Source organism: Acartia tonsa, chromosome 4 (assembly GCF_053477335.1).
Source record: "Acartia tonsa isolate MP-2025a chromosome 4, ASM5347733v1, whole genome shotgun sequence".
In the NCBI taxonomy this organism is placed as follows: Eukaryota; Metazoa; Arthropoda; class Copepoda; order Calanoida; family Acartiidae; genus Acartia; species Acartia tonsa.
In genome coordinates this window covers 48121978-48138632 of record NC_137263.1, presented here as the reverse complement: position 1 = coordinate 48138632, position 16655 = coordinate 48121978, and the positions used below count along the sequence as shown (strand labels likewise).

At 36.5% G+C, this 16655-nt stretch overlaps 2 protein-coding genes across 2 annotated transcripts in view; both read right to left on the bottom strand.

The window, feature by feature from the left end:
* Positions 1-16655, bottom strand: part of roh (reduction of Rh1) — a 41306-nt gene that overhangs the window by 1812 nt on the left and 22839 nt on the right. The gene's annotated exons all lie outside the window — the stretch shown is intronic.
* On the bottom strand, positions 809-15945 carry upSET (SET domain-containing protein upSET). Its single transcript, XM_080158616.1, has 12 exons — positions 15663-15945; positions 12403-13694; positions 11966-12053; positions 8641-9345; positions 8092-8282; positions 7440-7991; positions 6773-6898; positions 5067-6533; positions 4768-4879; positions 4120-4389; positions 2338-3811; positions 809-2217 (listed from the first exon to the last, which is right to left on the bottom strand). Exons 2-12 carry the CDS (start codon positions 13632-13634, stop codon positions 1856-1858), a joined length of 6579 nt encoding a protein of 2192 aa, XP_080014742.1. The 5' UTR covers positions 13635-13694; positions 15663-15945; the 3' UTR covers positions 809-1855.

The window sequence follows — 16655 nt, the reverse complement described above, 5'->3', positions numbered from 1 at the left end:
AATGGTCATTAACAAAATATTTTGTGTGGCAACACTGAATTCTCCTTATATCGCGTAGAAAGCATATGATATGGGGGAATAAGTAAATTTTCAAAAATATGAAAACGGTTCAATGAAATGATAAATAAAGCCGTATTTTAAGCTTATATAAACAAAATATGCTAAAAATTTCATCTAAATCTCTATTTATCTAAATTAATTTCAATTTCTTCAACATGAACAAAAAATATCGAAACGTTTTCCATTATTTAGTAAACCTTTTGATTGATTTACCGAAAATTCCTTTGATTGCACAACCTTGCACACAATATAACTTTGCTGTGAGTTGCGCAAATTTGTATGAATTTTGACATCTTGAGGGGTGCGATTTGTCCCATATATTGTCCTCTTTGGAAAACGAGCAGATCGGCTGTTATCTCTCACATAAATCAGGATATCTTCTAATGAAAAGGCATTTATGTTTACAATCCTAATACAAAGTAACAACGCTTTCGGTATTTTGCAGCACTTCAGAAGTTATTTATCGCTTATTATAATTGGTATTCAAAGGCCACTAAACTTATTTAATTTTACAATTTTGGTCCAAAATTTTTTCGATACCTCAATCAATTTAGGGACCTTAAAAGAACGATAGATTGATTCGACTTCCGTGGGTTAAAATTATTAGTTGACATGTTTGAAAACTACTAGTTTGGAAAAAAATGATATAAAATTTACAGACAGTCTTTGAATATTATCTAGCTTATTTTTTTTTTCAACTGAATTACAATTATTGTCTCAAGTTAATTTAATAAATAAAAGTATTATCTTCATGAATAGATTTTATTTCAAGTTTTAATTTATATATATTCACAATTATTTGTACTTTTCGCAGGAACCTGGCAGTGGCTGGCTGCAGCTAAAAAAAATGCGCTGCTAACCAACCAGCCGCCGACTCCCATATACATCTTAGATCACACAATCAGATTATGAATAATAACCTTAATTACAAAGAAAAAAAAAATAAAAATATGGGTTGAAAATAATAACAGATTAGCTATAACAAACTTTTTTTGTTGTGTGTGTAGTATGTGAACGTGTATGTTTTGTGTGAGTGGAGTAATAATTATAATAATAAATGTTTTACATCATGTTAATCAGGTGATAATAATATAAAAAGGCATAGTAGTAGTAGTAGAAGTAATAATAACTATCATGAAAGAAAGAAAATGCTATTTCCTGTAACCTTCATATTCATACAAAATTTTCATGGAAAAAAAGTCCAAATATTTTTTTTATAGTTGATAATATTTTGAATGCCACGGTATTTATAAAGATTTATATATAGTGGATAAAGGAACTATCACTTAGAGGGAGACCACACTTTGAAATAATATAATACTATTTCCACATTTATACATTTCTTTTACATTATAAGAGAGTGAGAAAATAACAAACAAAAAAATAATAAGATTGCAAAAATGAAAAAAATATATAGGTATAACATTTCATATATGAATGAGCGTTAAAAAAAAGGTTGTGCAACACACTGTATAGCGCACGGTAAGATGTGCGCAGTAACAAATATTTATGATTTAGTCACACTTGTCGTCATAATACATAGTCAACCATAAATTCAAGTTACACTAGAATATTATTATTATCATTATTATGTTTGTGTGTTTTCATATTATTCTGTTTGTGATGTTAAATAGGGCCATTTTTGCATAAATATAATGAGACACACAGACATATTAACAATGCTTAGGTCACAGGTGGAAAATGTTTGTTTACAAGATAATTTTTCCCTAAACAAATAATCTAAATTTTGTTCAGTCCAAATTACGTTTTGTGTGTTGCTTTTATTGTGTGGATCTTATCGCTGGCCCCAAAATCCACTGCCACTATTCTCCTCCTCCCGCCAGCCGTTAGTTCTCTCCGGTCCGTTATGGCGTCGCAAGGCCGGATAGTCTGACCCACCGCCGTTGCCGTTACCGCCGCTGGTTTCAGAGTCACTGCCGTCTTCGCCATCACTATCCTCGATGTTGAGGCCGAACTCTTTACGCAGCCGCTCGGTCAAATCCTCGCGGGGCATGTCAGGCGTGTGAATGGGTGGCTGATGGACAGAAACCGCGGCTGTTGTTACAACGGTGGACGGGTAATCAGACACAGTTGCCCCGGGCACACCACAGGGCACAGGTACGCGTTTACTTGGGATTAATGGACTGTTTGGTTTACCTGAATAAATAAAAATAAGATTAGTGTTTTCCATAGGAACATTTTAATATTTAATATTAATGTTAATCTGAAGTTATGAAAATGTATTTTATTGATAAATGTATATTTTTAAGATGTTACCTTTATAAGACTCTCTTTCTTTTGAAGACCTTGATTCCCATCTCTCATGCTTCTGAGATGAACTGTGGTAGGTGCCACGGCGCGGCGAACTTGTCCGGTCAACTCGTCCACCCTTCGCTGGGGACCTCTTGTCAAGGGGCGACCCAGACCTTTGTCTCCTTGACTCCTGCGGTGTCAGACCTTTGTTGCTGCGATCTGCAGAGTTGCGCTTCTCATGCAGCGGCGAATTGGATCGTGTCCGCTTTGGCTCAAACAAAGAGCCACCAGTTTTGGCAGTCTTATTATTCCTGGATGCAGGCTCCAGTCCAGGAACATCAGGTAATGTAACTGAAGGTAGGGAGCTGTACTTTGCCGATGCCAACAGCGAGCTCATGCTGCCACCAAAGATGCCACTGCTTGAATCCGTCTGATTTTCGCCGTGGCTTGCGGTAGACTGCTTTCTCTTCTTGTAATCAGCAATCGATACTTTCTTGCGCGCGGTGGTGGGTGTGCTGTTAGTTAACGTTGACGACTTGTTATTAGGTGTCGCTGAGGTACCGGTTGTCTGCTGGCTCAGATTACTGGTAGCAGACGGGGTGCTTACTGGGGACCACTGGTGTTTTGGCGTTGTTTCAGTGCGCAATGATCTGGGCAAATCGTCCGTAGAGAAGTCGAGCCTGGGAGAGGGACAACTGCTAACCAAACTGTTTTCACGCGCGAGCTCAATCCTTTTAGCCTCGATTTGCCGATCAATATCATCAATAGAGAGATCTGTACTAAAGAAAGACTTAAACACACTATGTTGTATCGGTGTGGGTGGCTTTTCATCAGCTGGAGCAGTCACAGCTGAGCTACGAGAGGCTGCATCCAAAACAGACTGCGTAGTGGTTGCAGCACTTGCTGATGACTTTTTAACCTCATCGCTGACAATTTTAGTTTGACTTACGGTTTTCTGATTATCACCGGTTTTGGATTTTGTATTTTCCTCGGTTGCTTCGGGTGTATTGACGTTATTGGGCTTATGATGCTCAGTGACTGCCGAGGTTTTAGCTGCATCTGTAGCAGCAACAGTAACGTCATCATCAGTTTTATTTTGTTCCTCTTCTATACCATTAGCTTGAACTGTCGGCTCCTCGGGTTTCTTATTTTTAGCTCCGCCCTTTCGCACACTTCTAGTCTTCTTTTTTGTTGGGGAGATATCTTCTTCAATGGAAGGAGCACTGTCTTCTGTCCTAGATTGCACTGGTGGTTGTTGATTTTGTTTTTGAAGTGGCTGCGAATCATCCTTAGACACGGCTTGTTCATCATTAGATTGTTGTACAGGGCTGACAGATCCCCCGCCATCCGTATCGTCCTCTGGAAGAATATCCTCCATAGCTTTGTCAAGGACGGATTTTAGAAGCAGGTTTGATATTAACCGTTTCTTTAGTCCATTTGGAAGTGATTTGATTTTCTCGCTAACCTGCTCTTTTGAAGTTTTCTCTTCTTGATGCTCCTAAAAAATGTTTTACTTAAGGATAATATTTAACAAAAAACAACATAAATTTAAAGACATCTTGGTTACACAATAAACATTATACCTCATTAACAGCAACTATCAACCACATTTTAGTGCTGTAACCCTTCATTTATTCAAATTCGTTTAGATTTGGTTACAAAAAGTGTCTCACCCGCCATCCCCTTTTCATTTTACCATTCGCACACTTAATCAATTTGTGTGTAGAAATATTAATAATAAGAATGATATATAGTTATTGTCCTTCACATGTAGCCACCATGATAATAAACATAATGTTGTTTTACCTTATCATGTTTGCGTCCCTGCTCGTCATGGGATTCGTTGTAGGTTGCCAGTCTTCTCTTCTTTAAAGGCGTGTAATCAGGTTCCTGACTGGGACTAGAACCAGCGGCGGCGCTGCTTCCAGTCATGGCGGCCGGACTAGAACTTGCTGTCAGTGCAGCCGGACTAGAACTCGCGCCGCCAGCCGCAGCTGCATCCTCTGTGTGGTCCTCCGACATAGCGGCTCGCAGCCACCGTTTCTTGGCGGAACAGCCGATGCTTTTTGTAGGTGACTAAACAAAAAATATAATAGAATAATATATTATCATATGATATTAAATTGTTTTTGGTAGTAATAATAGATTTCTATTGCTTTAAGTATTACTTTTAACAAACTTTCTTCAAAATCATGAATTTCATTCCCCACCTTCCCTAATTTAAATTTTTATCCTATAATCTGAATACATAAAAAATGTATAACATCGTTTTACAGACACTTTTCTACGAATATTAAAATAGAAATCATTATGTCAATACCTGTTTTGTTTGTTCGTTAGCTTAAGCCCTTGGCCCCTTGGCGCTAACAAAACTGGTTTTAATATAAATATTATAATTTTAAGGCTGCCTATAATACGATGCGAAAAATAACTATTAATTGCGATAAATCCTACCTTAATACCAGCGGTGTTAGTAACAGCTGATCTAAGCAGATGGTTGGCAATGCCGGGAGGTGATTTGGAACCACGGATGTAGTGCCCAGATACGTCATCATCAATATCATCACTAAAAGAATGTTAAATTAAAACGCCTATTCCACGATCTTTGTGGGCTAATGCAATTTAAGAAGCGTTTAAAACGGAGTTTAAATTACAACTTAATTGAAGAATTTTTCAAATATGTTTAGATATTAAAATATTATCATAATCATAATAATAAACACATATGCTTCAATATTCAATAGGCAACTTACCCATCATGATGCTTCTTGAATGGAAACTTGAAAGGAGCACCGTCACCAGGCGTAGACGATTCATTTTCCATATTGGGTGTTGTTCCACTTTCATCCGCTGACATGGCCGACGTGCTGTCTCCACTCTTGGCGCGGCTGCGCCGTCTCAAGCTAATGGTACGCTTTCGTTTACCCTTAGGAGCTCGCGGCCTCTCGGATCTGGGAGTGTCCAATCCTGTTTCGTCGCAGCTAGACTCAATATTCGAGTCTGCATGCTCCTTTTTGCTAGAATTGGATCGTCTCCGTTTGGCTGGCGCGCGTTCCGAGGAGTCGCCGGTACTGCCACCAGCTCCACTGCCACTCTCATGCTTCTTTCTTGATTCGGCCTTCTCCATTGCAGCAATGGCCTTCAGGATCATCTCCATCTTTTTCTCTTCTCTGGACATGGCCTTGTTACGCAGACTAACATCATAATTAATTGTGTTCACACCGACAATAAGCCCAGTCTGGTCTGGCAATCCTAATGTTTGTTTGCTAGGTGATTTTGCCGCTGCAGCAGCCGCCTCCACGGCAGCTGCACTTGTAGGAGTTGTGGCCGCTGCATCGGACTTTGCTGCAGATACTGGAGAGTCCTTTGCATCTTTGTCGGAAGAATACTTTTCTTCTTCTTTGATGTCTATCTTCAGTGGTTGCTTTACTTTGTCTGCTTTGGAGGCTGCACTAGAATCTATAGGTTCAGATTTTACAGACTTCTTACGATCCTCCGACTTAACTTCCTTTTCCTCTTTAATCGCAATCTCTTCTTTAATTTCTTTCTTAACATTAACAGGGGTAATGGTATTATTCAGGTTAAAATTGACTGTTTTCTCAGCAGCTGCTTGCTTTTCAACATTGTTGGACCGGGTTTTTCTAACAGGAATATCCTCGTCTGAACTAGAATCACACATTTCTTTCTTAACCTCGCGCTTCATCCTACGTTGTTGTTTGACAGAATTCGACGGAGTTTTTCGCTGCACCAACCGTTTATCGTCATTGAGCAGTCCGTTAACCTTCTTAATTTGCCGTAATTCGTCTTGAATTGAAAGCTGGGGTTCTGATGGGAAAGATGTCGAGGATTTTTTCTCGAGTGGACACAACAAGATTTCCTGATTCTTGTCGATAGTTCTTGTTGATACAATATAGAGATGAAGGCTTCCCTTGTCTAGATGGTGCTTTACCTCAGCGTTGAACTTGGTCGCGTCCGACGACGATTCATTGGAACGCCGACAGAACCTGCTGTCATTACCATACGTCTTACAGTCTACGCATACTTCTAGGTCAGGAGAGATTCTATGGAACAGGACATACTCGGAGTTGCGCGCGGCCCGACTGTTCAGCTGACTTGCCAACATGTATTTACCGCGGCACTCAATGATGGGCGTGTTGGCAGGGATGTAGGAGTTGGCAGTTAACACCTTCATACCATTTCCACGCAAACTAACGTTGTATCTGAACAAGAAAAGTTGTGAATAATAGATTTTTATTGAATCGTATAATAAACAGCTTTTCGCGATTACAAAAATGTATAATTGTGGGCTAAAAAACTGGTTTTAATCTTTCAATTGTGCATCTTTATATTCGTAGAAAATTGAATTTAATACGATGTTTTAAATAATTTTTCAGTATGGCTTAGAACAAGTTTTAATCAATTAAATACTTTTAACCAAACAATGCAAATGTAAAAATACCTTGATGAGTGATTAACATCTTTAGGTTTGAACTGTGTGTTTGGGAGCTTGACTCCTTGCAGCCGAGCTCTCAACTCTGGACTGTAATGGTTTGTTACAGCTTCCTCGTAGGTATCAATCCACGACCTACAATTAATATTTAATATTGTTATTTTATATGTATGGCATCAATATCGATAGAAAAAAATACAAATATGTAATAGATTTTTTTCAAATATTGATCATATATTAAGGACAGTAAATTCAGGTGTCAATAAATAGTACAAACAGCTTAACATTTAAAAAATATTCGGAACATGCAACAATTCAATTATGTTGCATTTGTGTAGCCTGTTAAAAAAAAGATATTAAAGAAACGGAAGGACATAACCAATTTAAATTGTAGAATGTAGATGCAATAATAGTATCGCATCGTATCATAAGCAGCTTTCCGCGGATATAAAAATTTACAATTTTAAGTTCAAATCAGTTTTTTGGCCCTGAGATGCCGATGGCACGGGCTAAAAATCTAGTTTTAATCTTATGATTTTCTACATTTTATATTCGTAGAAAACTGAATATAATACGATGCTATACACCTTTTTTTCAGGATGGCTGAAAACCGGTTCTAATCCAGCGGATATCAATCGGTTTCGAAGCCAATACTGGACTTTTTTTATAATCTAACCTGAGCGCGGATGCATCATTAACGTTTTCTTCTTCAGTCTCAATATCTGTGGCACTGGCAGACTTCCTGCGCTGGTTCTTGCGGGGTGAACTCTTGCGCGAGTGTTCAGACTTCAACCCTTGTTGCAAAGTCTCCTTCAAGGTACGACGTTTCACTGGCTTCTTGTTCAATTTCTTCTCCGCCTTTTTATCGCCAAGTCCTGGCCCGTGGCTCAGACCGGCGCTGCCGCCTCTTTTGAAAGTACTTCCAGCGCCGGCGGTTGTTGTCGCAAGCGACAACTTTTTGGACGACAACGTGGAACCACTAGCTTTTCGGCCTTTAGTGTGGGGCAATGCATTTGTGGTGGCGCTGGCAGGCAGCTTGGTACGCTCAGCTCTGGATTCATCATCAGAGCTGTCTATGGGGAGTGTCTTGAATATTTCTTTCTCTCTGGCTTTTTGCAAGGCCTTGGCTCTCTTTTTATCCACTGCTCGAGGCTGACATTTCTCGCATAAATATTCTTCAGGTATATTGTCCTTGTCTATGAACATGCAAACCACATGCTGCCAAACTCTGAAGAAAAATTAACATTTTAAAATACTTTCTTTAGAAAAAAATTATTACTTTTTGTTATTTTAAAAATTGTCATTATAATAATTTGTAAGATACTTACGAACACTTGTCGCAACAGATCATATATCCATCATCATGTAGATAATCACAAATACACCGAGTTATAGCATCGTCGGCGGGGTCCTCTTCCGGTGCCGTCTCCGTCTCTTCGCCGCCGTCACGGTCTGGCGATGGCCGGCTATCCGGAGAGTCGTCTGCATCCAAAGATTTGTCACCATGCAATGAGGAACGCTGAAATATGTTAATATAAATGAATATTTCTAAATTAAATCATTTTGACAGAAAATATAAGACACCTGTTTGAGGATATCACATGTTAATTGTCAATTGATATATTTAATCTTTTTTATATTTAAAAAGAAAACAGGACTTTTTCAGCTTAAACTTTTATTAAGAATTTTGTAAAATGATGTCAACACGCATTCATTAATTCGAAATTTAAGTAATCTGTGTTGTAAATTCTAAATAAAACTCAAATTGTTCAATCACCAACTTGGGCTACTTTACTTTTATGTTAAAATAAAAATTTTAAAAATTCTTTGAAATCTAGCTTTGTAAATAATAATAATAATAATGTAATAACATTTACCTCATGTCCTAAAGGAGTCATTGGGCCAACACCCGCGTCTTCAATAGTCTTGTTTAACCTTGACAATGGCGACCCGTCAGCTACCGGACAGCTACCTGAGCCACCGGAATAGTGTGGAGACGGATACCCGCCGACCATACTTTTATTTCCAGATTCTTTATTGGAGCTTGCAACATTGCCAGCAGTTGAATTGGCGGATGGTGAAGTTCCCAAGTAATTATGGCTGCTGCCATCACGACCACCCCCATTTGCACCTGCAGCTGTGGCGGCTGAAGATGACTGGTGATGAGAATAGTGATGATTGCTGCCACTATTGCCTCTGGGATTGGCACCGTATTGGTGATTGTGTGGATGGTTTTTGTCCAATCCACCAACAACTGAGCTAGCTGCCGCAGCGTCCTTGAGTACAGCAGAGCTATCCTTGTAACCAGCAATACCAAAACTGAAAGACTCGTGTTGATGCTGGTACTGGTGATGAGACTGATGGTGTGGCTGTCCACCATGTTGAGCTTGCTGTTGGTGATGGCTGTGATGCTGCAGGTCAGGATGGCCGGCAGTGGGTTGTTGGGACTGGGCTGAGGCGCCCATAACGTGGTGGCCGCCCGGCACACTGATGTATGGCGACAGCGGTGGTGTTGGAGAACGTGGCGGTGGCTGCGGGGAAGGCGGTGGAATCGCACAATAGTTGTGATCTTGTAGTGCAGCCTTAAATAAAAGAAATCACAATTTATATTTAAAATCACTAGCTCTAAACAAAGAATTATTATCAAAAATTGTTATCATTTATCATTATAAAAAACTATTTTGAAAGCTGTGTGACTAGAAACCAACGTAGTTAACACACATAACAAATATCCTCTCTCTCACTCTCTTTCTATACTTCTCTTAGCACTAGTGAGCAAACTTGCTCTTAGCTGCAGCCTCCCTCCTCCTGGTAACCTCTCCATACCCCCTCCCAGAGTCAATACAACTATTCTACATCCTCCCTTCCTATACAATTCCCCCTTTTCTTCTGTTATAGCGAGCATTCATTATAGATATTTGTATGATAAGATAATACATATTCTTGTGTTTACTGTATCTGACTCCAACCATCTACTTTAGATATTTTTTCGGTAGCGCATCTACTTTATGTTTGTCTTTACGTCCAACTGAGTCACTTAAAATTTTTTTTGAGCGCTTTGTAAGCTAGAGGTATGAATTTTTGGTGAGAATATAGCAGTCAAACTTCCAAAATTCCATGTAGATTCTCTTAATAAACTAGCAGACTTAATCATAAATGACATTTAGCGTCAGAACTTTTTTTCGGCGTTTTAGTATCTTTATTATTACTTTTATCAAGATTAAATATGAGGCCCACAAGTTATAAAGCCAACGATTTTAATATATTTTGGGTATCAATATAGTTAACTGTGTTCCCTCCTTTCCTAAAAAAAAACACATATTTTTTTGGAGCTAATAGGCGTGTCTGTTAGAAAAATGTGGATTCGTCCATATGCTACGCTGAGCCAAGAATAGTATTGTCCTCGTTTCTAGATAGTTGTTACGTTTAACAAGGTTATTTTATCTTTTATATAAAAAAAATAGAGTTATATATTTTGAGAAAAAAATATAAGTAGCTAGAAGCGAGGATATTCTATAATTCAAACGTGCTTTATAAGATCTTTAAAAGCAAAAATATAATATTGTGAAAAGAAAGTTTGTTTTTTTAAACAAGGACAAATATGACTATTAATAGCGTTGCAATGACGAATAAGATCCTTTTTTAATGTATATTTTAAGTTTGATGAGAGGGAAAAAAGACAAATGTATACTTTAATAGTTTTAACATGTTTGAGGGAAGAAGGGGGTACCCCCAGTGCACTGCAGTGGGAATATTTTGTTTTAACTTTGGACTTCAGCTTTAATAAATACAAATTTTGCCTTCAATCACCTTTCCCCGGTAAATTGTAAATTATAGTAACGGTTGACGTGAGCGGCTGGTACAGGACCACCTGTGATTATGACAAGTCTATTATTAAAATACTATAACTTAATAACCTATATCTGTACAATTTTTATATCCGCAGAAAGCTGTTTATAATACGATTTGATAAACAACTTATTTTATTTTCTGTTACATACATAGGATCATCAATGGCTTAACAAAGTCCTATGTATTTAAAACATTACGTAAGAAAAATGTATTTTAAAAAATTGTAATAGATATAAAAGTATCAAACGTTTACATATAATTCAAACTTATTTATAAATGATTTATGCCTATATAATGAAAAATAAATATTTTACTAATATTAAGGGGAAAGTAAAGGAAAGTAAAATAATAATGAAATGGGGAATACAAATCTCATAAATATTATATGAGCTATCAAGTCCATAATTGCAATGCATAAAATTAAACCATGTTGAACCGTATTTTTTGATTGTTTTTCAAACCCAGATAATTATGAATGTAGTAATATAACATATTTTTAAAAGCGACACTTTTCTATATTAAGGTTCTTTTGTCTTTTGTTTATTTAGACATGTCAGAAGTGTCCTATAGATTTCATACTTAACAGTAAGATATGACTTTGAAAGCGAAGCATCTCTATAATCGTTAAAAAAAAAGTCCGTACGTCCATTTAAAACAAGCTGATTTAAAAATTTTTTTTTACATTTTTTGAATGATATATTTATCCTATTCATCTAATTCTTAGAATAATGGTTCTTAAGACAACAAGGTACAATATTATAAGCGAGGCATGTCTATAATAACCCCAAGAAATGAAAGTATGTCCTTTATTTCTGTTCTGTGTATTAAGTTCTGGCGCTTTACAATAAATATTTCACTAATAATGACATAAAAAGCTGCCTTTAGAAGTTGGAATTGAATTTTAACAAACAAAAAACTCCATCAAATTAACCCATTGAAAATCATTTAAAGACGCACGCACAAACACAAAAACAGACAAGCGAAGCATTTCTATAATCTAAGAAATCCTAAGAAGTTAAGTATGTCCTTAAATAGTATCCTCTATTTAAGTAGTTTTTATAAAAAAAATACAATTTTTGTTTCGATTTTATAAATTTATATTCTACTTATTCAGTTCTGACATTCTACAAGTTATAATGTTAGTTTTTCCTTTTATTCCAGAGCTTCGTTTTTATGGATGTTGTTTAAAAGCGAAGTTTTTCTATAATTAGGGTCGGTCCGTTCGTCCGTTGAAAAAAAATCTGAGGAAACATAAAAGAAGTTGGAACAATTAAGATTACAACCTACATGGTAAATAATATCAAATTATGGAATTAAACAAATCTAATCAATTAAAAAGAATAAACTTACATTATTGAAGAGACTTCTCCTTTGTGGATTCCTTGGGGACATCAAGGCCCTGCGTCCAGTGTTGTGATGATAGTCATGTCCTTCAAAACTAAAACAATTTTTTTTAAAAATACATTTAAAGATAAAAAATTAAATGCATTCAGGATTAGTTTGGACAAAGTGTACAAAAAAAAAAAAACATTTAATATTGTACCTAATGGATATTTTGTCAGAAAAAAATTAGGATGCGAACATGTATATTGTATATTACTTATTGGTCAGTTCGTTCATCCAGTAGGAGGGGAAGGGATTGGTTAAAGGAGTTAGATGGCGGCGATGGTTATTTTAGCAAGCTTCACTGTATTATTTATGATAATCTGGTGTAAAATCCATGTAATAATAAATCCATTAATGTTGTTTATTAACAAATAAACTAAAAAAGAAAAAGGTTTACTTACTCGTCGTCATTTCCAAGTGCAACCTTGGTGATCTTTTTAATTTCATTTGGTGGAAAGATAGAGTTGTCAGTGGGCAGCGGTGATCCCATCCGGTACTGCGGAGAACTTGGCCCCGCCGCACCCATGTGCAAAACGCCAAGGTTGGGCATAAACTGCGGCACTTGTTGGGGAATAAGGCTTGGTGAATTTACTTGGCTTGATACGTAATGAAGAGCAGCGGAAGGGCCAAGAATGGGCAAACTATTGCCACCAGGATTGCTGCTACCCGTGGCCGATGAACTTCCACCATAGCTGCTGCCACTATGTTGTGACGGGGGTTGTGAGGGCTGCGTCTGCTGCCTAGAAGCTGAAAGCTGGCGCGGCCTCGAATTAGATCTGTGTGGTGACATTGGCATATTTCTAGGAGATGGCGAGTAGGCGACTTGCTCTCGTGTTGGCGGTGCTTGTGACATTAAGTGATGCGCAGCAGAATTAGAGTTTGGATTGCCTTGCATTACTCCGCCGCCAATATTGCTGTTAGAAGCCGCAGACGCAACACGCGATGCAGAGTATGACCTTGGCGCGCCAGAATTTAATGGACGGCCAGAAAGACCCGATGGACGAGAAGGCGGTGTGACCCGTGTCGGTAAACCGTTTGTCATTGATCGGTTAGACGGAGACTGAAGGGGGCGATTACTGACAGGTCGTTGTAGAGCAGGAGGCAAGGAATGACCGTAAGTAATTGTACTTCCTCCTGTTTGGGACCCATGGTTGCCACTACTGTTAATTGAAGAACTGTTTGGGTTATTAGATTGATGTGATAATACTTGTTGCGACATTTGTTGTTGACTTGCATTGCCACCATAGGCTAAAGCAGTGTGTGCAGGGCTGTGTGAAGGCAATAGGGCGTGGCTAATAACATTGTTCGTTGGTGCAGCGAGCCGGGTATTAATTGGACTGCTAACTAAAGCTGGCTGTGGATAAGCCTGTCCTCCCTGATCGCCGCCGCTACTAATAGTGTGTTCTACTGTTGTCCTTAAGCTGATTGGGACCGAGGTGCTTGGGGCTGCCGAATGCTGCTGCTGTCCTCCCAGGCCGATAACGGGAGCAGATGTCAACTGAGTCAAATGTGCCGGTGGTGGCTGGCCAACTGCTGTGGCAGTGGCCGCCACGGCGGCAGCCGAATGCGAACTGCTGCCGGAACTGGGCGTCGGTGCATTGGCAACTCCGCTTCCAACTATGATCATATTCATCTTGCATAGATTTTAACAACTACATTCTTCTTCTAGAACTTCTCAATATCGTAGTTCATTCTGAAATTAATACTTAGGTTTTAGATTTAGTCAGTTATTATGCAAAAATACATTCTTATGGTTCATTGGCAGTAGGATGGATTATTCAGAGTTTTGGTAATCAAATAAGGGAAAAGTAGGTTGCGGGTAAAATCCGTAAAGGTTGTGAGTTTTAAGTTAAAAACAGTAGTAGAACGATAAACAATTATGATATATATTTTTTTTTAAATTTTGTTATTTTTTTTAATATTGTCTGGAGTTCTTTTCAATAAGAAATACACAAATTTAGTGAATATTATCGTTCTATTACTATTTTTAAGCCTTAAAAAGTTACAACACACATTTACGGATTTTACCCGCAACCTTTTTTACCCTTTGTCATCTAAATCAATCAAAATTGGTATTTTTAGCTTTGGGTTTATGCCTATTACTTAACTATTTATAAAATCTGGATATGTTAACCAACCTAAAGATATTGGAAATTTCTTTAATGTCCAAGTATATAGTTTTAAAATTCTGATCGGAATAAGAAAAGAATACAATTTTTTTATTCTTTTTGTAGAAGAAAAGCAAAAAATCAAATATTGATAATGTTTCATACTTAGGTAAAAAAATAACCATCATTAAATGTTTTTGGCGAAATTTTCTGGTTGCGGATAATCAGTCGTATTGAACAGACAGGTAGGTCATATATTAAGTGGTTATCTATATATAATACTAAGTGGAACGATATCTGTTCGTCCGCCTTTATGATCTCATTAACTGCTGAACTGGTTATTAAGTGATCATTTTACGGTAACTAATTTTTTTCAATTGTGTTAAGCTATTTAACTGGAAAAAAAAACACTAGAAAAAATTGCCTTCGAACCTCAAAAAAATAATGTAATTACAGAAAATTATGAACAACCGACTTAAAAATTGGCTTAAGAAATAAAAATAGAACAAAATATCGAGTTTAGACATCTATAATTCGCATAAAATATAGATTAAATAAATAATAGTAGAAATCCAATTAAGAAAGGATTTTCAAATTATATTATAATATGATGCCTTTAAATAAAGATCTAATGTATCTATAAAAATGTAAGAACTTTGATCTAATGAATATTTCCGTTATTTAAGGTTCGAAGATATAAAAAGATAAATACAGTAAGTAAACACATCATTGGGCTCGAAAAATGTTTCTCACATCCTCAAAAAGCCCTAAAACTTTGATTTCAAAATTGGCTTTATCTAAGAAATGAACGTAAAATAAAATATCAAGTTTTGCTTTAAAATTACGAAAATATTTAATTCCGGGATCTATTATGATTTGTTGCATTTTAAATAAAAAATAATGTATATGGTAAAAAAAAGAGAATTTCTAATGAATATTGCCAAAAAGTTAAACTAAGGTTTAATGTCGATCAAAAATATAAAATTTAATTTCAGAACATCAATGGCTGCAAAAAAAACAGTTTGTAACTACCTCAAAAAAGCCCTAAAACTTTGATTTAAAAGGATATAGAATAAATTTCTACAATAATATTTTGGATTTCTAAATTTTAAAAATGGCGGCCATAATAGAAAATAAAATTGTTGTTATAAATATCAATTTGTTATAAATCGATTATAGAAGAAAGAAATAAGCAAGACTGATTTTTAAGTTAAAGCAAACAATTTTTTAAAACATTATTTGATTATGAAATATTTCATTTTAATTAAAATGAAGTGAGAAAGTTTAGAAATGGGTCAGAAGTATTTTAAAAAATTATTTTTCACGTTGGAAAACTTAATATCATAAAAAAGCTTAAGAATATAAGATTTGTATAAAAAAAATCATCAGATTATTGTATTTATAATCTATGATAATTAAAGATAAACAAAAATAAAATTATATTTAAACGTCGGTGGAAAAAGTGACGAATTTCGCTAGTAACAAAGATTAAAATGAATTTGAAACGAGTAATACTATGAAAGTATGTATAAAAATGATGAAAATCAACTTACCAGAAAACACAAAACTATACACAAAAGTGAAAGAAAAAAGGTTGGTTTTACAAAAGACACTGCACACAACAATTTCAAATATTTTTTAACCGATTTTTACGGCGACACCAACCAATACAGAGCATTGACAAGTCACTCAACCGTTAGCCAGGGCCCGTCCCGTTAATTTGTGACCAGTTTCACGTTAAAACACGCCAAACTTTGGCCAAAAAAGTCCGGGAGACCAAATTTTACTTGGGATTGTTGTGAAAACGTCTTTAACCCAGTAGTCCTAATAGAAATTCAATATGGCGGCAGTTAGTTGAGCCTAGCTTCTGTCAGGAGGGGGGGGGGACGGGGGTGTCAACACTTCTCCTCACGGGGAAGGGGGTGTCAACACTGTATCTGAATTTAGTTACTAAACACTCATACAAGTTTTGTTTCAACCAATAGAAGGCCACAATAAAACCTTGGCAAAATAAACATCTAATTCGTTACTTGTTTTTAGAAATATTAACAATATATTCTTATCAAAAATATTTATAAGTCTAAAGCTTTTCAATTCTTTTACATTTTCTTGAGCAATAAAATTGATTTAAATTAATCGAAACCCTAAACTACAGATCGTCCGTATTTTTGATGAAAATAGACCAATAGGAAAGCAGCAAATTATTCAATACTTGATAATCTATTTCGTGGTGATGAAGAGAGTTGTAGAGGGGGAAAGTTAAGGTCCAAAATAGAGAAAGGAAAGGGGAAATTTGAGTGAGGCAATGCGTAAATTAAAGGGAAGGCGTAGCCTTGCTAACAAAAGGGAAAGGGGTGAAGTAGGAAGTAATGTGCGTAAAAGGGATGGGAAACCAAAATTGTCAATAAAAGGGAAAGAGCTAAAAAAGAGTGAAATAGAAGTTAGGGGGGTATAGTCTTACTAAATGGATTTGTAAAAGGGAAAGGTAAAAACACAGGGATACCAAATCTCAAAATAGGCTCACACTTCTTTTGTCATCTTAAAAC

Excerpts from the sequence above, each read along its gene's own strand:
- upSET (XM_080158616.1), bottom strand. The coding sequence starts at position 13,634 with ATGAATATGATCATAGTTGGAAGCGGAGTTGCCAATGCACCGACGCCC. Across the intron at positions 12,054-12,402 it reads GCACTTGGAAATGACGACGA|TTTTGAAGGACATGACTATC; the intron begins GTAAGTAAACCT and ends AAATTGTTTTAG. Across the intron at positions 2,218-2,337 it reads AGAAAGAGAGTCTTATAAAG|GTAAACCAAACAGTCCATTA; the intron begins GTAACATCTTAA and ends TTATTTATTCAG.